We start from the raw sequence: 23,961 nt of genomic DNA, 5'->3' as shown, positions 1-23,961 counted from the left end.
GAGATTATTTCCAAACTCCCAACCTTGAGTAGTAGTATGTCCTAGCTTGATTCCTGAAGCATCAAGTTTTAATTTGTAGACGAGGCTGCCTAATCCCAGACTCTAAGCAGTGAAAATAGGATAATTTTATATTTCCCTTGATTTCTTGAAAACTTTATTCAAATCACTTCTTAACCCTTTTAAATTCCAAGAAATGTAGTGTTAGTTTGTGTAATCCCACAATATAATGTGACCCAATTCATTTTGCTACATCCACACTCCACTCCCAAGGCCAGTATAATATCCCTGAAGGCATGGTGTGCCCAGAACAGAACATATCACTGAGGGACTCTAGGTCAAGTCAAACATGATTTTGCGAAAGATAGTTGGATGAGTATGAAACCTAAGGTAGTTAGAAATGCACCAGACTGTTAAACATTCCTCCAAAACTATCATAATCTAATCCACAATTGCTAACCTAAATTCAGACAATTGTACCCAGCTGTTGCTCTTTGGGAAGAGAAGCTATTTTTCTATTCAGAAAAAAACTTCCATTGTATTACCTCCTTCAATGTGAAGTGTTCTCCTGATGCACCTGCTTCATGCAGGATGTTCAGCAGAGGTGTCTTTGGCCTTATCTAAAGGAAAACAAAATAGGGGTACAAAGCAACTTTAAAAAGTACATCAACAATGTTTATTTGCTTTTACCTAATTACTCACTTATTCTCATTGGCAATGATTTAAAGAGAAACGCACTCCAGCAAACTTAGAAGCATCATTCAGATTTTTTTACTTTTAATGCAAACATATCTAGCTGAAAGACAACAGAAGTGATGGTTGATGGGAAATGTCCACCCAGGAGTTCAGTTACTAGTGGTGTACCTCAAGGATCTGTTTTGGAGTCACTGCTATTTGTCATTATTATAAATGACCTCGATGAGGGCGTAGAAGGACGGGTTAGTAAATTTGGGGATGACACTAAGATTGGTGCAGTTGTGGATAGTGATGAAAGATGTTGCAGGCTACAGAGGGTCATAGATAAGCTGCAGAGCTGGACTGAGAGGTGGCAAATGGAGTTTAATGCAGAAAGGTATGAGGTGATTCACTTTGGAAGGAGCAACAGGAATAAAGAGCACAGGGCTAATGGTAAGATTCTTGGTAGTGTCGATGAGCAGAGAGATCTCGGTGTCTATGTATCTCTAAACGTTGCCACCCAGGTTGATAGCGTTGTTAAGAAAGCATACGGTGTGTTCACTTTTATTGGTAGAGGGATTGAGAGTTCAGAGGAGATATACAAGGATGTTGCCTAGTGTGGAAGAAAAAGGTCTTATGAGGAAAGGCTAAGGGACTTGAGGCAGTTTTCGTTAGAGAAAAGAAGGTTGACAGGTGACTTAATACAGACATTAAGATAATCGTAGTATAAGATAGTGCGGGCAGCTAGAGCTTTTTTCCGCAGATGGTGATGGTTAGCATAAAGGGACATAGCTTTAAATTGAGGTGGTGATATATAGGACAGATGCCAGAGGTAGTTTCTTTACTCAGTAGTAGGGGCATGGAATGCACTACCTGCAACAGGAGTAGTATTGCCAACATTAAGGGCATTTAAATGGTCACTGGATAAACATATGGATGAAAATGGAATAGCATAGGATAGATGGGCTTCAGATTAGTTCAACAGGTCAGTGCAACAAAGAGTATAAAGGAAGTAGGAGTATACTTTACAGGGAAATCAGGAGGGCAAAAAAGGGGACATGAGATAGCATTGGCAAATAGAATTAAGGAGAATCCAAAGGGGTTTTACAAATATATTAAGGAGAAAAGGGTAATTAGGGAGAGAATAGGGCCCCTCAAAGATCAGCAAGGCGGCATTTGTGTGGAGCCACAGAAAATGGGGGAGATACTATATGAATATTTTGCATCACTATTTACTGTGGAAAAGGATATGGAAGATATAGACTGTAGGGAAATAGATGGTGACATCTTGCAAAATGTCCAGATTACAGAGGAGGAAGTGCTGGATGTCTTGAAACGGTTAAAGGTGGATAAATCCCCAGGACCTGATCAGGTGTACCCGAGACCTCTGTGGGAAGCTAGAGAAGTGATTGCTGGGTCTCTTCCTGAGATATTTGTATCATCGATAGTCACAGGTGAGGTGCTGGAAGACTAGAGGTTGGCAAACATGGTGCAACTGTTTAAGAAGGGCAGTAAAGACAAGCCAGGGAACTATAGACCGGTGAGCCTGACCTCAGCGCTGGGCAAGTTGTTGGAGGGAATCCTGAGGGACAGGATGTACATGTATTTAATAAGGCAAGGACTGATTAGGGATAGTCAACATGACTTTGTGCGTGAGAAATCATGTCTCACAAACTTGATTGAGTTTTTTCAAGAAGTAACAAAGAAAATTGATGAGGGCTGAGCAGTAGATGTGATCTGTATGGACTTCAGTAAGGCGTTCGACAAGGTTCCCCATGAGAGACTGATTAACAAGGTTAGATCTCATGGAATACAGGGAGAACTAGCCATTTGGATACAGAACTGGCTCAAAAGGTAGAAGACAAAGGGTGGTGGTGGCTGAGGTCAGGCTCACCGGTCTATAGTTCCCTGGCTTGTCTTTACTGCCCTTCTTAAACAGTTGCACCATGTTTGCCAACCTCTAGTCTTCAGACTGGAGGCCTGTGACCAATGGAGTGCCACAAGGATCGGTCTGGGTCCTCTACTATTTGTCATTTACATAAATGATTTGGATGCGAGCATAAGAGGTACAGTTAGTAAGTTGGCAGATGACACCAAAATTGGAGGTGTAGTGGACAGCGAAGACAGTTACCTCAGATTACAACAGAATCTGGACCAGATGGGCCAATGGGCTGAGAGGTGGCAGACGGAGTTTAATTCAGATAAATGTGAAGTGCTGCATTTTGGGAAAGCAAATCTTTGCAGGACTTATACACTTAATGGTTTTAGGGAGTGTTGCTGAACAAAGAGACCTTGGAGTACAGATTCATAGCTACTTGAAAGTGGAGTCACAGGTAGATAGGATAGTGAAGGTGGCGTTTGGTATGCTTGCCTGTATTGGTCAGAGTATTGAGTACAGGAGTTGCGAGGTCATGTTGCGGCTGTACAGGACATTGGTTAGGCCACTGTTGGATTATCGCATGTAATTCTGGTCTCCTCCCTATCGGAAAGGTGTTGTGAAACTTGAAAGGATTCAGAAGAGATTTACAAGTATGTTACCAGAGTTGGAAGATTTGAGCTATAGGGGAAGGCTGAACAAGTTGGGGCTGTTCTCCCTGGAGCGTTGGAGGCTGAGGGATGACCTTATGGAGGTTTACAAAATTATGAGGGGCATGGATCGGATAAATAGACAAAGTCTTTTCCCTGGGATCAGGGACTCCAGAACTAGAGGGCATAGGTTTAGAGTGAGAGGGGAAAGATATAAAAGAGACCTAAGGGGCAACTTTTTCACGCAGAGGGTGGTACTTGTACGGAATGAGCTGCCAGAGGATGTGGTGGAGGCTGGTACAATTGCAACATTTAAGAGGCATTTGGATGGGTATATGAATAGGAAGGGTCTGGAGGGATATGGGCCGGGTGCTGGCAGGTGGGACTAGATTGGATTTGGATATCTGGTCGGCATGGACAGGTTAGATTGAAAAGTCTGTTTCCATGCTGTACATCTCTATGACTCTACTGCACTGTAGAGTTCTATGAAGGGATTTTCTTTTTAAATTCCCAAGCATTCAAGCCCATAGATTAACATGTGTTAAAATAATTAGATCTCACATGCCAATTCATTAGAATAATCAGTTTTATGAAATTAACTCCAGTGGAATTCAAATGTTCCCATATGAAAAATAATTATACAGGGCGACCGCTGTATCTGCAGAGTCATTTTGCATGGTTTCAGCCACCCATGGCTGGAACACATTATAGGGAATGTTCCAGAACCAAGGACCAGGAGGCTGCCAGGAAGATAAGTTTCCCATTTAAATGAATGGATTCGCTCCTGTCCACAATAGAATGTTACCCTTGGAATGTTACCCCTGAGGGTACCAGGGGACAACAGACTCTCAAAGATTAGTATGTAAAGTAAGCCATTGTCTTTCTGAATTTAGGAAGTGTGTTATGGACTAAGCCAGACCATTCAAAACATCCTTAAGCAAGCAGGCCAGACCATAACTTTGCAATTTGTTTCAGTAAGTGTACAGTGAAAATTACCTGAGGTAAGTTAGCCAGGTTGGCTACCAGGTTTTCAAACAGAAAAATTTATTCACAAAATTACACAATGAAATATAAAGAACAGAAAAAAGAACCCCTGCAGAACAGACTTAATTATGCTGTTCTGAATATATACAACAGCCCCAATAATCAAATCCCTTAAACACAGTAAAAATGAAACAAAAGCTTACAGGGTAAAGTTAGAAGAGCAGGAGAGAGTTTAGCAGCCTACAGCCTGTTTCCACACATCCCACAGCTGAACTCCCTAACTAGTTCTGGGCTGAACTGCTCAGCTTAACTTCAGTTTCCAGGACTGGCCGCTCCCCTTTCATTATACAGGTCACTTCTAAATATAAAAGCTTTGGCCTAAAGTCTCCTGTATTTACAAAATGAATAAAAATGCCTCTCAATACCCTTTTATCTCTGTACCAAACCCAGCCGTTTTAGAGCATGAAGTGTTTTATGACTCCTCTGAAAAAAATCAAGGACATTTTGTCGTTGAGAAAAGGAACACTTTTTAGAGGAAAAAAAAAGGTCCAGTTCGGTGATAAATGTATTTCTGAAACTTGTTTCTACAGGTGAGCCTTTTTTTGCCCAACAGGTAAGAACAGACTGATACGCTGGAAGAATGAATATCCGGGAAATAACAAATTTAGGAAACTGAAATCAGTGTAGAGAATTACAACATTTCAGAACCTAAAAACGTGATACCAATATGCTAATTCTTAAGATAACATAAATAACAAGATGTGAATCTTGGGGATACTGTTTACAGTTCAGGTATCAAGTTACAGCACAATCCTATTATAGATCACCCATTAACACTGCACAAATACCTTTTCAAGAAAAGACATTTACAGACAAACTTGCAGTCTTGATCAAATTACCTGGCCAAGCTTCTCTGCTGAAACACTGCATGGGCTTTCGGATGTATACGGCTTGGACGTGGAAGCTGTTGTCATATTGGCATGGAAATGTGTGTTTCTGAAGAGAAGTAGGAAAGATAATTTAGAACACAGCTATCAAGAAATAATTGATGTGGCAAGGATTAGTAAAACTAAAAGGTAGAACTATTAGCCATTATCCAGATGGCAAAAAACATCTTCCTCGTTGATCCAAAAATTTAACTGAATGTATTAAGGCAGTTCTTAACCAGACAGCATGCATTGTTAATTACATGAAACATTATGCAAAATCCTGGAACCATATTATAAATATACAAAATGTCAGCTGTTTTGTCTAACTTCAGTTAATTGAACAATTTACACTTGTGAAAACTGGAAGTTCCTTGCAACTCAAGAGTTTCAGCCCAATTTAAACATTTGCATGGTCTAAACAACCAGAAAAGTAACCAAAGTTTTGATTAGATTAGATTAAATTCCCTGAAGCAGGGCAGATCTCACCCAAAAGTTAACGAACTGTGAATCACCAAACCTCATGAAAACTGTTGGTGTTGCAGGGGCTCCAAGCCTTCACTTTCAAAGAATTAAACTTCAGAATTTCCTCAAAAGCCTCTCCAGCTCGGACTGTCTCAATCACTGCTCACATTTTTGGTCGCTCAGTTTCTTCCCAAGATTATTTAACTGGATTTCCAAGCCTGCTCTCCAGCATCTGCTCAAGTACACAATTCCAGCTCTTTTGTAAACAGCTAGAATCACAAAGCTGTCATTTCCACTGGGGCTATTTCAAGCCCCAACATTTCGCAGCTACACCAAAGAAATACTGTACTTCTTCACCCCACTCATTTGCATGGTGATCATGTCCCAGTGTAGGCCATAAGACACAGGAGAAGAAATTAGGCCAATTCAGCCCATCGAGTCTGCTCCACCATTCAATCATGCCTGATAAGTTTCTCATTCCCATTCTCCTGCCTTCTCCCCATAACCCTTGATCCCTGTGACAAAGCAAGAACCTGTCTACCTTGGCCTTAAATACATTCAATAATCTGGCCTCTACAACCTTCTGTGGCTGCGAATTCCTTAGATTCACCACTCTCTGGCTGAGTGTATTCTAAAAGGTATTCCCTTTACTGTGCCCTCAGGTGCTAGTCTATCCTACACATGGAAATATCTTCCCAACCACCACTCTGTCCAGGTCATTCAGTATTCTGTATGTTTCAATTAGATTTCCCCCAACCCCATCCTTCTATACTCCATAGAGGAGAAGCAGAGTCCTCAAACATTCCTCACATGATAAACTTTTCATTACTGGGACCATTCACATGAACCTCCTCTGAACACACTCCATGGCTAGTATATCCTTCCTGTGATATGGAGCCTAAAACTGCATACAAGACTCCAAATGTGGTCTGACCAGATAGCATGGAGCCTGAGCCTGAACTGCCCGCAGTCTGCTTACATCAGTATGAGTGCTGGTGAAGTCATTACTTTGCTTCAGCACTCTCCTAGGTTCAAGACCTACTTCTAAGAGGTACACAGATAAATTGAAATCAGTGAACCTTTCAAGCTCCATCCAACTCCATGGCCACATAACATTATCTAGGCTGTCCTTAACCTAACACTTAATCTCTCATTTACAACATTATCTTTGGTCTGATGGAGAAAATGGGTTTTGCAGTCAGAATTCCCTCTTAACTCCCAAAATAAAATTCTCACACTATGAGACAAATACGGGCAAACATTTAAAACATGACCTCAACATTTTATTTATACTAGACTTCTCCAATTGCATTTATCCTATGTTCTATATAGAAAATTTAATTCCTAAAACTAACATTTACTAATACACATGAACGATTTATTTTCAACAGAGCACAACAATTCCATTGAATTGGAAAAAGGTCATTAATTACGAGCTTTTCAACAAAGTGTAGATGACAAAAGTGCTCAGGGATAACTAAACTTGGCTACATTTATATGGTGGATAATTCAGGTGTGTACAACTTTGCATCCATTTTGTTTTTTGTCTTCTGAATGGCAATTTGATTTTGATATTGAAATAACAAAGAATTAGATAGACTGCTGGCATCCAATTCAAACAGAAGGTTTACACCCGAAACGTCGACTTCTCCTCCTCTTGATGCTGGCTGGCTTGCTGTGTTCTTCCAGCCTCCTGCCTGTCTACTTTGGATTCCAGCATCTGCAGTTTTTGTATCTCCAGCATCCAATTCAGGCAACTTCACAATGGAACTGACCCATATATTCTGTGCTACCTTTAGATTCAAAGCTTCTGTGCACCAAAGCTAAATGTGTAACATTCTGGATTAGGTGGTGCTGGAACAGCGCAGTTCAGGCAGCATCCGAGGAGCAGTAAAATCGACGTCATCCTGATGAAGGGCTTTTGCCTGAAACATCGATTTTACTGCTCCTCGGATGCTGCATGAACTGCTGCGTTCTTCCAGCATCACTAATCCAGAATCTGGTTTCCAGCATCTGCAGTCATTGTTTTTACCTAAATGTGTAACATGACTGGTTAATTAAACATAACTATGTTGTGCTTTTCACTCCCAGATGTCGACATTAGAAAAAGTTCTGAAGCATAATCATACAAATAATTCTCAAAACTATCATATCCTCAAAAAATAAAAACAAAACACACAGTTAAAGAAAGGTGGAGGTGGTGTTGAGGTTGCAGTCCCTACATCTTGCCCAGAAGGTCTGGGTTCAATCCCTATGTACCTTGGACCTGTGTAATAGTTAGGTCAATTCATAATCGTTTTAAAAGATGGAAGAAAATTCAAGTTAATATGGCACATTCAAAAATTTGAGCCCAACTTTAAATGTTGTGCACAGATAATAACCAGAAAGTGCGCTTGATCAAAAGTTTGAATACGCAGTACACGTTGGTTTTCTACATATAAAAAATCCTAGCTTGACACTTCCAAAGACTGATTTTCATGGACAAAGCCTATTTTATTCTCCACCAAACATTTTTGAAAGGTTATATAATCTGGAATGGTCTTTTCTCACTCTCGCATGTGCATTCTCTCTAACTTACGAAAATTATCAATTAGGTAACTTAATGAACAGCAACATGAATTGACTATCATTCACTTTGGATAGTCAACCTTACTGAACCACACAGTAATTGAGAGTAATCATTTCTAAAGATGCGGTAAGATGGCCTAATATTCTCTCACTTTCGAGATGAAAGCCTTCAACAAACCAGATCTGAACAGTCACATCCCAGTAAGTGAACAACTTTTCTCATTCATTAAAATCATTTCTACTTCAAGGACAAAAAGGTAAAATACTGTAAACACTGGAAGTCCACAACAAAAAAATGCAAGAGAAACTCAGCAAGTCTGACAGCATCAATAATGAAGGGAAGAAGAGTTAACTTTAGGTCACACCTGACCCAAAACATTAACTGCTTCTCTCGCCACAGATGCTGCTAGACCTGCCGAGTTTCTCCAGAGATTACTTCAAGGATTTCCACTTATGAATTAAAATAGGCCTTTTCCATTTCAGAGATTGCATATTTGGAATCATACATTCTGCAGTGAATCTATTTCCAGGTCCCATAAACACTTCGAGGAGAAAGTGAGGTCTGCAGATGCTGGAGATCAGAGCTGAAAATGTGTTGCTGGAAAAGCGCAGCAGGTCAGGCAGCATCCAGGTAACAGGAGAATCGACGCCTGAAGAAGGGCTTATGCCCGAAACGTCAATTCTCCTGTTCCCTGGATGCTGCCTGACCTGCTGCGCTTTTCCAGCAACACATTTTCAGCCCATAAACACTTATGTAAGCTCAATTATTCAGGTGAAAAAAGGTACAACTTTCAGTACCTCAAGATGATCCAAAGCCAGTGACAGCTGATTAAATACCCTTTAAGTAGAAAGACTATTAATAATTTAAGAAATGTCCACAAAGCAGGTCCCACAAACTGCAATAAATTGAAGTGAGATAATCTGTTTTTGGATGTAAATTTGGTCGGGACTTTGGGAAAACTCTGCTATTCTTCTCCAAATAGGAGTGAGGGGTGTTCAGGAGGCTGGGTAGACCTCAGGCAAACAGGACCTCAGTTCAAAGCATCTTTTAAAAGCCAACACCAAATAGCAGCACTAACTCAAGAACAAGTGAAAGTGTCAGTCTCAATTACATACTCAAACACAGGATCTGTTACCACCACTGAGGCAAGGCCAACGTCAATACCTATGAATGGAGCAAAACAAAACTGAACATCTCACCAAAAGCACAAAGGACTAAACAAAAGGTCAAGGTCTGAAGAAGTCACCATCATTCCCTTAATCTTTTGCTCCAGCTAACAGCCAGGGATAAATTAAACACAGGATACTTCATGAGTTTACCTTGATGGGCCGAACAGCCCGTTTCCACACTGTAGGGATCCTATGATTTCAATGAAATTATCAAGTTTGAATCAGAAATGTGAAACTGCATTATAAACAAAATTGCCAGATGGCAAAATAAAAAAAACCCGACTGTCCTAAGCACAATAAGCCTCAGAAATCAACACTGATATAACAGTCTAGATTAGAGTGGTGCTGGAAAAGCACAGCAGGTCAGGCAGCATCCAAGGAGCAGGAAAATCGACATTTCGGGCAAAAGCCCTTCATCAGGAATAGAGATAACACATTCTGGTACTTATTTTGGAAAGACAGACTAAAGCTGTAGCTCCAAATTACAAGATTTCTGAATCGGGTATTGGTATTAGCTTAATGTCAGCGCTATTCCCTGAGCTAGAAACACATGGATAAAAGCTCTAGGTCAAAGATTTGAGTGTACAATCTTGGTTGAGTATAGTGCACTGCTGATGAACTGTCAATAAAAAATGCTGTTTTTCAGAAAAGACATTAAAATGCAATCCTCTGAGCTAGTTATAAAAGATCTATGGCATTCTTGTAGAGGTGCACTACACAGTGACAACACATTAAATCAACAATTCTTTGGTTGTGAAATGCCAAGGTCCTGAATGATAATGCCATATGACTTTTTCCCTTTCTCCATTCAGCTGATAAGAACATTAAGGGCTTTGAAAAGCAACAGTTAAGCAGAAAGAATTGGTTCTTCATATCAACAATATGTCTTTGGTGGGGAGTTGCAACACACATTAGCAGAAACACAAGAATACAAAACAGACTGCTAACTGGGTACACTGCACATTTGAAATGTGAAAAGCAATTTGTCCTTGGAAAGAAATTTTTTTTCAGCCCAAACAGATTTGAAACTATAAAACTTTATTTTCAATACTATACTTACCAGGTGATCTGCATATGAGTGAAGTGTAATCCAAAACACAATGGAATTCAGTTTAAACAATCACAATTCGAGAGGCTGTCCACATCAAAATCACAAGCCATTATCTAAGTAGTTACATTTGCTTTATTGCGATTCAGGCATATTGATTGGATCAGTTCTGCTGCACTACTATTCAATCTTGTTTCAGCACAAGAAAGAATTTCACAACATGTTATCTGTTACTTTAAAACAAACAAGCTCTCTGAACCTTGCATAGAGAACCAATTCGGAAAGATTTCTGACCAAGCACAATGTGTGGAGACTATAGAAAATGCAATTCAGAGGAATCTCGATTATCCAAATTTCGGATTATCCGAAGGAGAGCTCAAGGTCCTGATAGAAACATTATTTCAAAGAGTGTTTCAACCCTGATCACGTCTTTTGTTTACAGGTACAATGATTAAAAACAAATTTGGCTCACTAAAATGCTGCCGAGAACAGTCCAGGATATCGATGGGAGCCCACGCACGTTCCAAAAACGTACAACCCAGATGGCCTCCTTCTTCAAGGACCGCAATTCCCAGCCCCCCCCCCCGACGTGGTCGACGATGCCCTCCACCGCATCTCTTCCACTTTCCGCTCTTCCGCCCCGCCCCTCCAACCGCCACCAGGACAGAACCTCACTGGTCCTCACCTACCACCTCACCAATCTCCATGTACAGCGTATCATCCGCCGTCATTTCCGCCACCTCCAAACGGACCCCACCACCAGGGATATATTTCCCTCCTCTCCCCTATCAGCATTCCATAAAGACCACTCCCTCGTCAGATCCACACCCCCCACCAACCCAACCTCACTCCCGGCACCTTCCCCTGCAACCGCAGGAGATCCAAGACTTGCGCCCACACCTCCCCCCTCACCTCTCTCCAAGGCCCCAAAGGAAACTTCCATATCCGCCACAAATTCACCTGCACCTCCACACACATCACCTATTGCATCCTCTGCACCCGATGTGGACTCCTCTATATTGGGGAGACAGGCCGCCTACTTGCGAATCGTTTCAGAGAACACCTCTGGGACACCCGGACCAACCAACCCAACCACCCTGTGGCTCAACACTTCAACTCTCCCTCCCACTCCACCAAGGATATGCAGGTCCTTGGACTCCTCCATCACCAGACCACAACAACACGACGGTTGGAGGAAGAGCGCCTCATCTTCCACCTAGGAACCCTCCAACCACAAGGGATGAACTCGGATTTCACCAGTTTCCTCATTTCCCCTCCCCCCACCTTGTCTCAGTCAAATCCATCGAACTCAGCACCGCCTTCCTAACCTGCAATCTTCTTCCTGACCTCTCCGCCCCCACCCCTGTCTGACCTATCACCTTCACCTTGACCTCTTTCCACCTATCGCACTTCCAACGCCCCTCCCCCAAGTCCCTCCTCCCTACCTTTTATCTTAGCCTGCTGGACACACTTTCCTCATTCCTGAAGGGCTTATGCCCGAAACGTCGATTCTCATGTTCCCTGCATGCTGCCTGACCTGCTGCGCTGTTCCAGCAACACATTTTCAGCACTGTCTCCAAATGAATGACCTACCCGCCTTCTCTCTCTTCCCCCCATACTTTCCCTGCAGTTCTATACAAGGGTGTATCCTAAACCTCCCTTCCCAGATAATCTCTCAAACAATGTCCTGTAAAGTACAAAAGTGGAATGCGTTTCTGGATATCACAATGGTTGGTTGTATAGTAAGTAACATAAATGTGAGTACAACATTACAAAGTGACATTGATAGATAATTTGATTTTGGCAAAACTGTGACAGAAACAACTTACTGGGTGTTAGTACAACATCATCAGCTTAATCTATAATTTGGTGGTAAATTATTATTTGACAGTGAAAGGTCAAATTGAATTAGGGACATATGTACTTGGCCCACTGAAATGGAAATGGGTACACAAAATAATCAAAATGGATATGAATAGGAAGGGTTTAGAGGAATATGGGCCAAGTGCTGGCAAATGGGACTAGATTAGGTTGGGATATCTGGTCAGCGTGGATGGATTGGACCGAAGGGTCTGTTTCCATGCCATACATCTCTCCGAGGTGTTGCATTTTGATAAGACAATGCAGTGCAGAACTTATACACTTGGTCAGGCCTTGAGAGTGTCGTTGAACAGAAAGGAATGCAGGTATGTAGCTCCTTGCAAGCAGTGTAACAGGTGAAGGAGGCGTTTAGCATGCTTGCCTTCATCAGAGCATGGAGTACAGGAGCTGGAATGTCACATTACGGCTACACAAGACATTGGTATGGCCACATTTGGAGTGTTGCGTACAATTCTGGTCACTATTCTACTGGAAGGATGTTTTTAAACTGGAAAGGGTGCAAAGAATATTTACAAGGATGTTGCTGAAACTAGAAGGTTTGAGTTATAATGAGAGACTGGATAAGCTGGGACTTAGAGGTGACCTTGTAGAGGTTTAGAAAATCATGAGTGGCATAGATAAGGTGAATAGCCAAGATCTTTTCTCCCACGTAGGGGGATACAAACTAGAGGGCATAGGTTTAATATGAGGGGGGAAAGATTTAAAATGGACCCGAGGGGCATCTTTTACGCACAGTTGATGGTGCGTACATGGAACAAGTTGCCAGAGGCAGGTATAGATGCAACATTGAGAAGACATTTAGACAGGTACATGGACAGGAAAGGTTCAGAGGGAAATGGGCCAAACCTAGACAAAAGTGACCAGTTCAGTTAAGGAACTTGGTCAACATGGAGGAGCTGGCCAAAGGGTCTGTTTTCATGACGTATGACTCTATGACCTATGAAATGATGCTGTTTATAATTAGAGACCTAGAATATAATGGGGAGGAAACTGTGCTGCAACTATATCAGCTCCTGTGGACAGACTATCTTAAGCATTAAGTCATGTTCTGGGCACAGGACCACAGAAAGGATAATTTGACCTTGGAAGGCATGAATCCAAATTTACCAGGGTGTTTACCTTGGCTCCAACATTTACACCATGTGGAGCAATTATAAGAATCAGTGAAATATAGAATGTCAGAAAGTAATTTGATCATTTTGGAAGGAAATGAAATGGTTGACAGAGTTAAACTCCATAGGGCAAAATGTGAGTACTGCAGATGCTGGAGATTAGAGTCAAGAGTGTGGTGCTGGAAAAGCACAGGTCAGGCAGCATCCGAGCAGAAGAATTGACATTTCGGGCAAAAGCCCTTCATCAGGAATTCTTTGAAGGGCTTTTGTCCAAAACATCAATTTTCCTGTACCTCGGTTGCTGCCGGACCTGCTGCGCTTTTCCAGCACCACACTCTTGACTTTAAACTCCACTGGTGCAGTGGCGTAAGCCAAGGGATAAAAGCTGGAATTAAGTTACAAAGTACTTCTTGCAATGGTTGTCAGGTATAGGGCTCTCCCAATAAAAACCAGTGGTTAGATACCTACTCAATGAATAATTTTGAGACTGACAGAATTATTGAGGGGTGGCAAGCAATGGCAAATGGATGACTTAAGATGCAAACATGATTGATAACAAATTTGAATGCTTGAATAGTCTATGTCCTTTCTTTGTACACATTTCTAAAAGAAAATCATTAATTTCCGTGTAAATGTCATTACTTATATTGAAAAGCATTTCTAACCAAATGTGTGTATAGATCTGTCTTTCTTTGTGACAATAAACTTACTTTGGCATTTTCACGTGAGCCTGGGGTGAGAATTTGTATTGAGAAGTTTGTGTGAGATACTGCATGTCAATTGGGGGAAACTGCAAGAGGAGTGAGGGAATATAATAGGACAGTAGAGGAAATTTTGGAGCATCAGTGAAGAGTTTGGGGTTGTTCAGATATTATGGAATCTGGCAGCTACAAGGAAGGAAGGAGGTGCCGAGGTGAATGCGATGTTACATATTGTTGATTTCTTTTGCACTGTTACATACTGTTAAATATTGAACAAAATACTAATACAAAAGCAAAGAACAGCAGATGCTGGAAAGCTGAAATCTTTTTAAAAAAGGTTACAAATTCAAATCAGGCAGCATCTGTGGAGAGAATCAGATTCTTGACCATAAGGCATAGGGAAAGGAGGTAAAAACAATGACTGCAGATGCTGGAAACCAGATTCTGGATCAGTGGTGCTGGAAGAGCACAGCAATTCAGGCAACATCCGACGAGCAGCAAAATCGACGTTTCGGGCAAAAGCCCTTCATCAGGAATCATAGGAAAAGGAGGAGAGTTCAGCCCCTTGAGCTGTTCCATTCAATAGGATTAAAGCCTGAGCTGACATTCCTCACACGCATTTTTCTGTATTTGCTCCATAACCCAAGGAGTTCCAAAGACACTCAATCTAAGAAATCCATCCTCAGCTGAGTCTTAAATTGACACTCCTTTACCGAGATGGCGTTCCCCTTGTCCTAGACTCTACCATGAGAGGAAACATTCTCTCAGCATTAATCCACCAATGCCTTCATGTTTCAATAAGATCACTTCCAATTTTTGTAAACACGAATGGGTAAAGACCCATGTTGTCTAACCTTTGCACATTAAACAAAGAGGACCGAAACTGCTCACAGTAGTCCAGATGTCATCTCACCAGCATCTTGTACAGTTGCAGGAAGACTCACCTCTTGTATACCCCAGCCCCTTCGAAATAAGGGCTAGCACTCCATTAGCCGCCTAAGCACCTGCTGCACCTGTGTGCTAGCTTTGTGTTTTGTGTGCAAGTATTCCCGAGTCCCTTTGTGTTGCAGCTTTATGCAGTTTTTCTCCATTTTAATAATAGCTCTCCACTTAAAAATAAACAATTTTCAGTTTCCCACATTATATTCCATTTGCCAAGTTTTTGCCCATCTATTCCTGAAGAAGGACCTGTGCCCGAAACGTCGAATCTCCTGTTCCCTGGATGCTGCCTGACCTGCTGTGCTGTTCCAGCAATAAAGTTTCAACGCCAATCTATTTCACCCAACAATATCTCTCTACAAACTGCTTGTATCCATCTCACAACCTGCCTTTCCACCTATTTTTGTATCACCTGCAAATGTGGTTACAGTACATTCACTTCCTTCCTCCAAGTCATTGATACATGCATTTCAAACAGCTGTGGTCCCAACACTGACCCCTATGGAACCCCATTGTTCAGGGTAGCTAATGTGAAAAAGTACCTTTTATCCTTATACTTCGCTGTTGTCTGCCCATTAGCCTATTCCCTGTTAATGCAAATATACTACCTCCAACACCATGTGCTCCTATAGGATGATGATGATGATTAAGTTTAATGAAATATCATAGACTTGAGATATTAACCATTGCTTTCCATTATTGCAGCCTGGACCTGACTTTTTTCTAGCATCTTGTTATTTATTGAATGAAACCTGACACTGTTACACGGTCCACACATACTTCAGTCACCAGTGCATTAATATTTTAAAGGCATGCTTAACATATCAGAAATGCAGAGTGAATGCACAGCTAACAAAATAATGGTATGCTACCATCAACTAGTGCAGGGCTGACCAACTGGTCATTATAATCAAATGTTTGTCTGTGTGCTTTGACAGGCAGATTTCTTTAAGAAAATAATGTACAAGAACAGTGGCCTGGATGGTTAAGATACAAAAACACTCTTACAATAAGGCAACACACTTGAAAATATAAGAAATGTGCTCTCAGAAAATGTCGAGAAAGAAAGAACTACAGGACGTACAGGATCATGTGGTGTTTATATGAAGAGCTGTGGCAGGTGTATTTACTTTCTTAAACTTTAGCCATGACTTAGGAAACAGTGGGTGCAAATCTGCTTTGTTCATATCTACTTCTGTGAACAGCTGCGAACATGCAAAATCTACAGTTATCTACCTCAAATTACATTCAACGGTCATTATCTGAAGTACAAGAAAATTTCTTAAAAATCATTAAGCAGTGAACTTCCAGACAATTTTACATATAATTGATCGAGAGGATCGATCGGCAAATGTTTTCATAAGACACTATATACTTGTGTGAAGGAGAATCAAGGGTTATGGGGAAACGACAACAAAGTGAACAATATAAGAGTTAATCAGCCACGATCTTTATGAATGGCAAATCACGCTTGAGGGGTTGAATGGCCTACTCCTGTTTCTATTTCTTATGGTCTTAAGCTGCTGTTACTTTGGGAGGCGTTGTACAGATGTTTCCTCTTGTGGGACAGTCATGAACAAAAGTCGTGGATATAGAATGAGAGGAGATAGGTTCAAAACGGAGATGAGGAGAAATTACTTCTCTCAGAGTTGTGATTCTGTGGTACTATCTGCCCGAAGTTCCGTGGAGGCAGAATCAAACAAACAGATTCAAGAAAGAAACAGATAAGTTTCTGATGAAAAGTGGGATAAAGGGCAATGGGAATTAAGCAGGCAAGAGAGAGGTGAGACAAGGATAAGACCCTGACGAAAGGCTTACTCCCGAAACTTCGATTCTCCTGCTCCTCAGATGCTGCCCGACCGGCTGTGCTTTTTCAGCACCCCACTCTCGACTCCATGAGGATACAATCAACCAGGCTCATGTTAAATGGCAGAGGGGACACAAAGGGCTGAATTGCCCATTTCTGCACCTAATGCCTCCATTCCTGAGAAAACTCTGAGCATCACTAGAATGCTGCATGTCATTTAATTTGTCCCTCCTGTTCCTCAGACATCCAGTTTCACAAAAATTTCATGGAAACTTCAGGAACAGTACAGCTTTCCTAGCCACACAGCTCTAAAATCTGAACACGCCTTTCTTTGCATTTTCTCTTTGCCACCTTCACCTAAAATGCAGCACATTAGTGGAACGTTCAGTTGGACTGCAACACCTGCAACAGCAACTCATTTTCCACTTGGGGACCCTGATGCCTTCAGGACACAAAAAAATAGAGTTTGATCATTTTAGGGCCTGAGTATCTTCTCCCAATTCCTTCTCCCAACCTCTACACACCAGACCTTGCCATCACAAGTATCAACTATCAACAGTCCACATTAATAGTTACTGATTCTTTTACACTGACCTTTGAATGCCCAACTGTTTTCCCTGTCTCTGGGCTCCATCTCCAGCTATTAATTGCTCAAGTTAACAAGACTCCTGACTTTTATCCTTCTTTTCATCTGTTCAGTTCAGATAAAGAATTTACTTTTCTGTTTCAAATAATGGCATTACTTTGAAAACAGGAAACTGCATATTCTCTGACAGAAACTGAGTGTTCTAGTTCTTTCAATAATTTCTCATTGTTTTAGATTTTTAGAACATGTAGTAACTTGCTTCATAAAATTGTACTTTACTGTGTTGTCATCATTACTGGAATTTTCACATGGCAAGTTCTCAAATAGGCTGTATCAATAATTGAAACTTAAGTACTAATATGTCAGTAAATTAATATAATTCATATTCACAAAGGTCATTTTAGAGTAATTAGCATTGACTATATCCATACTTGTCAATTCTTCCTCATCAAGATGCTGGTGCTAAGAACCAGTGCCATCTGCTTTTCAGTAACTCACCCTAACTTTATTAATCATGATTCGGAGATGCCGGTGTTGGATTGGGGTGTACAAAGTTAAAAATCACACAACACCAAGTTATAGTCCAACAGGTTTAATTGGAAGCACACTAGCTTTCGGAGCGACGTTCCTTCATCAGGTGATTGTGTGCTGATCACCTGATGAAGGAGCGTCGCTCCGAAAGCTAGTGTGCTTCCAATTAAACCTGTTGGACTATAACCTGGTGTTGTGTGATTTTTAACTTTATTAATCATGCACAAACTATTTGATTTTGAAGCATCATAATTACATCCCAATTTAGGAACAAATTACTGCAGATGCTGAAATCTCTACTGAAAATAAAGCATGCTGCAGATCACAGCAGGTCTGGCAGTATCAAGAGAGAAATATGTAAGTGTTGGGGGGGGGGGGTGGAGTGGAATGCTAAGGGAGAAAGGATGTTGATAGTTCAGATTAAGTGATCAGAATGTGAGAATAGCAAAACAATGGTGTGTCTAACTGCCATACTGTTAGGAACAGACAATCTCTCTGGGGTGGGGGAGGGGAGAGGAGAGAAAACTTGGTGACAAGGAATCTAACAAGAAAAACTAAAAGAAAGAGAAGGAATGGGAGTGGGTTCACAAGTTGATGGTGTTGAACTCAATATTAAGTCCAAAAGGCTGTAAAGTGCCTGGGGATAAGATGCAATGTGATTCATCTCAAACTGGAGGAACAACATTGCATCTTCAGAGTACGCAATTACCAGTGACCAGTCAAGGGCAGATTTCCCTCCACCACACAACCCTGGAAGACTCAGGCCATTCTTACCATACCACTCAGGACAACCTATTTTGGCACATACTTTACAAACACTGTAGCTCGTTGCATTTAAAATATTTTTGTAACAAGACTTTCTTCTGATATCAAGTCTCAATCCTCACACTTCTATACCTGTTACATTGAGCAGCCCTCCACATATATACTAGGAGAACATGAGGACTGCAGATGTTGGAGATCAGTCGAAATGCATGGCACTGGAAAGGTACAGCACGTTAAGCAGCATCCAAGGAGCAGGAGAGTCAATATTTCCGACATACGCCCTGCACTAAGAGTGTGTGTCATTGGGGGGGGGGGGGGGGGGAGAAGAGGGGGGTGTCGGGACAGGAGTAACGGTGCTGGGGGAAGGTGGCTGGGAACGCAATCGGTAGATGCAAGCATGGGGATAGGTTGGAGCAGATAGGTTGGATTAGGAGGATTGACAGGTAGGATAGTTCTGAGGGAAGTGGGGGGGGATGAGGTGGTGGTGTGTGTCGAGCAGGGAGGAGAGAAGGAAACTGGTGAAATCGACATTGATGCTGTGGGGTTGGAGGATCCCAAGGCGAAAGATGAGGCGTTCCACCTCCAGGTGTCAGATGGCTCTGATTTGGCAGAGGCAACCCAGGACTTGCACATCCTTGGAGGAGTAGGAGGGGGAGATGAAGTGGATAGGCCACAGGATGGCAGGGTTGCTTTGTGCATATGTCCCAGAGATGTTCCCTGAAACATTCCACAAGTTGGCATCAACAATTCCACTAACCTGTGGCCAACCACATCAACACCACCCCACCCACCCATACCAAGGACATGTAAGTCCGCCAAATCCAAGCCACCCGACAACTGGTAGAACACCTCCTCTTCCACCTTGGGAACCTCCAATCATACAGCATCAACGTGCATTTCACCAGTTTTCATCTCCCCTCCGCCCACGTCACCCCAGATCCAACTGACACCATCCTTTTGAACGGCCCTACTAGTCCATCTTCCTTCCCACCTATCCACTCCACCCTCCCCTCCGACCTATCACCATCACCCTCACCTGGCACCATTTTATAGATGCGCCATCGAGAACATTCCATCTGGATGTATCACTACCTGGCACGGCAACTGTACCATTCAAAATCGGAGATGGTTAGAGTGGTGAACTCGGCCTGGACAATCACAAAGGCCAACCTCCCATCTATAGAATCCAGCTACCTGGCCTGCTGTCAAGGAAAGGCTGCCAGCATTCTTAAAGATCCATCCCACCCTGGCAATGTTTTTCTACAACCTCTACCGTCAGACAGAGGGTATAGAAGCCTGAACACTCGCACCAGCCAGTTTCCTAACAGCTTTTACCTACCGAATAGACTCTCAAACTTTTAACATTCGCCTGTACCTGTGTTTTTGTCACTGTCTACCTATTATTTACTATCTATGCTACTTAGTTATGTGATGTCTATATTGCTCGCAAAGCAAAGCTTGTCACTGTGCCTCAGTACACGTGACAATAAATTCAATACCTATTGCCTTCCCAGCTAGCCGAAACGCACCCCCCAGGCCAAGCCACTTACTTATTTCTCGGCCCCCCTCCCCTTCCCCACATCCCTAACGAAGGGCTTATGCCCGAAACGTCAACTCTCCTGTTCCTTGACCTACTATACTTTTCCAGCGCCACACTTCTCGATCCAGTTAAGCACGTGTGTGCTCTCTCTTAGGGGGGCCAGTTTTACCGACGTGAAATCTACTGCAATACATAACCAGAAGCAAGAGGAATCGCAAGTCTAAAATGAGAAAAATACATCACCTCCCAATTCCCCATTACCAGTCACTTCCTAATTAGGCAAGATACTAGAGTACTGCCTGACAGGGCTCACAGAGCCAGGGTCCCGAGTTCAATTCCAATCTCGGGCTGTGCGCAGGGTGCACACTTTTCCCCAGTCTTCATGGGGTTCCTCCCACATTTAAAAGATAATGCCGGTTAGGTGGAGGAGGAGGAGGACGGGGGGAAGGTTGCTCTTCGGAGGGTTGGTGTGAACTCGAATGGCCTGCTTCTTAACCTGATGAAGGGCTTTTGCCCGAAACGTCGATTTGTCTGCTCCTTGGAACGTTGCCTGACCTGCTGTACTTTCCCAGCACCACACTAATTCAGACTCGGGTTTCCAGCATCTGCAGTCCTCGTTTTTACCCTGCTTCTTAAACCACCCCCCCAGTCCCCCATTGCATGGATAACTTGGGCTTTCTCTACCCAGTAGAAAGTGAGGACTGTAGGTGGTTGCTCTCTCAGTACAGGGGCGGTCTGCAGCCGTGAGCTTCATGCCAGACCCCCGCAGAGCAGCCCTATGCCCCCCCCCGCCGCCGAACACACACACGGCGGCGTTGTAAGTCTAATTCCCTCAGGCGCCCATCCACAGTCATTTCGAGATCAGTGGTGGGCGGCGAATGCGGGGCTGCCCTGCCGAAGGGGGCTGTCACTCAGAGCCTCCCGGTGGAGCTGGACTCAACACACGCAGAGTCCGCACCCGAGATCTTCGCGGAAATATAACGTGGCCAAGACCATCCCCATGACATTCTGTGCGGGAAGCCCATCCTCCCCCGCCCCCAGCCCCAGGGAGCGCCCCCCGCGGTGCTGTTCTCCCTTTCCCCTGAAGGGGAGACCGAGCCGAGGCCTACTCTCCGCCGAGGGCCTGGCTCGCTCAAGGACATGGGGGGGGGGGGGGAGACAACGAACGCGTCGCCGAAAACCCGTACTCACACTGAAGCACCCTCATCTCCGAGGAGACATCACCGACCGGCAGTTGTGTTTTTTTTTTGGGGGGGGGAAGGGGAGGGGGGGAAACGATCAGCCGTTTTTCAACCTCGCCGACATGACCGCACCAACCGTCACTCTCCGCCCGGGGACTACTTCCTGTGACGCCGCTCGATTGACGCGCGCTGACAGCCAACCGTCGGCCCCGCCTGGCAGCACGTACACGCCCAGCCATTCAGCCGACCCTCCTGTCCCTGTCCCTGAACTGTCCCCTCCCCTGACAGTGGGAGCTCCACCCACCACTTGGAAAGTTTGCAAACTACCCCCGAAACTGTCTTACTCAAAACCAAAAAGCACATATTTGAGGGTGCTCCTCTTCCCCCCCCCCCCCTCCCACTTCCTGCTAATACTTCCTTGGGCTGAAGCAGTGGAACCTTGTCAGCCTGCAATTTGTCTGCTACACTGATTAAACACAGATTGCCCTCTACGTGTTAGAATGCATAGAAAGCTCTGAGAGTTTGTGCTACGTGTACACAAGTGCTCCCAAGGAATTAAAAAGGATCTCCTTTCACTACGTGGCAACCTCATTCTGGCATCAAATGCACACCACTTCCATCTGTCTTAACTATTTCCTTAATGACAGAGCAGCAATTATCTGTTGTAACGTTTTTAGTCCCAAAAATATAATAGTGACAATGCAAGTCGAGGTAACGGAAATAACTGCCAAAACAAAATATAGCAGCATATCCAAAAGTTCAGTGCTCTTGTTACCCCTGAAATCCAGTTGTTGCCACTTGTATTGTTCAAACTACAGTCCTGGTGATCCACGCGCGGCTGAAGATATAGAGATCAGAAAAACTGAAAAACAAAGGTCTATGTATAGGAGGTTTATCCCATCTCCCTTAAAGCATCTCAAGTTTTTAATTTCTTCAAATGGCTGATTGGCTCTTGCAGTTGTGTCTTTGCACGCTGACTAGCAACCAAGTCATATTTTGAATTATAGATAGGAGTTTCACAATTCTATCACTCAGAACATCCTAAAACAATTCATTACATTTCTTTAAGTACAACAACCATTTTAAAAAAAACAAAGGAAAACATGTGCATGTTCCAGCGTTGGGATGAAAGACCATGAAAACAATAGATTCCTGAGTCACAAAGATGTACAGCACAGAACCAAACCCTTCAGTCCAACTCGTTCATGCTGACCAGATATCCCAACACAATTTAATTTCAATTTACCAGCACTGGGCCCATATCCGTCCAAACCCTTCCTATTCATGTACCCAACCAGATGCCTTTTAAATGTTGCAATTGTACTAGCCTCCACCACTTTCTCTGGCAATCCATTCCACACATGCACCACCCTCTGCATGAAAAAGTTAACTCTTTTATACCTTTCCCCTCTCACCCCAAACCTATGCCCTCTAGTTCTGGACTCCCAACATAGCAGGGAAAAGACTGTCGATTTACCCTATCTATGCCCCTCATGATTTCATAAACAGTCACCCTCAGCTTGCAATGCTCCAGGGAAAACAGCCAGAGTCTATTCAACCTCTCCCTATAGCTCAAATCCTCCAACCCTAGCAACATTCCTGTAAATCTTTTCTGAACCCTTTCAAGTTTTGCAACATCCTTCCGATAGAAAGACCAGAATTACACGCAATATTCCAAACGTGGCCTAACCAATATCCTGTACAGCCACCACATGACCACCCAACTCCTGTACTCAATACTCTGACCGACAAAGGAAAGCATATCAAATGCCTTCTTCACTATCCTATCTACCTGCAACTCCACTTTCTAGGAGCTATGAACCTGCACTCCAAGGTCTCTTTGTTCCGCAATATTCCCAAGGACCTTACTATTAAGTGTATAAGTCCTGCTAAGATTTGCTTTCCCAAAATGCAGCACCTCGCATTTATCTAAATTAAACTCCATCTGCCACTCCTCAGCCCACTTGCCCATCTGATCAAAATCCCATTGTAATCTGAAGTAACCTTCTTCGCTACCCATGACATCTCCAATTTTGGTGTCATCTACAAACTTACTAACTATATTTCTTATGTTCACATCCAAATCATTTATATAAATGATGAAAAGTAGTGGACCCAGCACCGATCCTTGTGGAAATCCACTGGTCACAGGCCTCCAGCCTGAAAAACAACCCTCCACCACCATCCTCTGTCTTCTACCTTTGAGCCAGTTCTGTATCCAAATGGCTAGCTCGCACTGTATTCCATGAGATCTAACCTTGCTAACCAGTCTCCCGTGGAGACCCTTGTTGAACAACCTTATTGAAGTCCATATAGATCACGTTCACCGCTCTGCACTCATCAATCCTCTTTGTTACTTCTTCAAAAAACTCAATCAACTTTGCGAGACATGATTTTCCACACACAAAGCCATGTTGACTATCCTTAATCAGTCCTTGCCTTTCCAAATAAGTGTACACCCTGCCCCTCAGGACTCCCTCCAGGAAGCCCACCACCGACGTCAGGCTCACTGGTCTATAGTTCCCTGGCTTGTCCTTACCACTTCTTTTCAATAGAGGG

General features: G+C 43.0%; 1 protein-coding gene across 1 annotated transcript in view; it reads right to left on the bottom strand.

Annotated features, from left to right (window-relative positions):
- mdm4 (MDM4 regulator of p53) overlaps positions 1-21,542 on the bottom strand; it is a 53,463-nt gene extending 31,921 nt beyond the window's left edge. The window contains exons 1-3 of the mRNA XM_043716557.2: positions 21,413-21,542; positions 5,082-5,178; positions 543-617 (exon numbers count right to left, since the gene is read on the bottom strand). Coding sequence (XP_043572492.2) covers positions 543-617; positions 5,082-5,156 — 150 coding nt within the window. The 5' untranslated portion in view covers positions 5,157-5,178; positions 21,413-21,542. The remainder of the gene's footprint in view (positions 1-542; positions 618-5,081; positions 5,179-21,412) is intronic.
- Between the last annotated feature and the right edge of the window lie 2,419 nt (positions 21,543-23,961).

This window comes from Chiloscyllium plagiosum, unplaced genomic scaffold (genome assembly GCF_037043375.1).
Source record: "Chiloscyllium plagiosum isolate Xiang-an unplaced genomic scaffold, Cpla_swu_hap1 HiC_scaffold_26, whole genome shotgun sequence".
Lineage (NCBI taxonomy): Eukaryota > Metazoa > Chordata > Chondrichthyes > Orectolobiformes > Hemiscylliidae > Chiloscyllium > Chiloscyllium plagiosum.
This window is presented reverse-complemented; position numbering and strand designations above follow the sequence as displayed.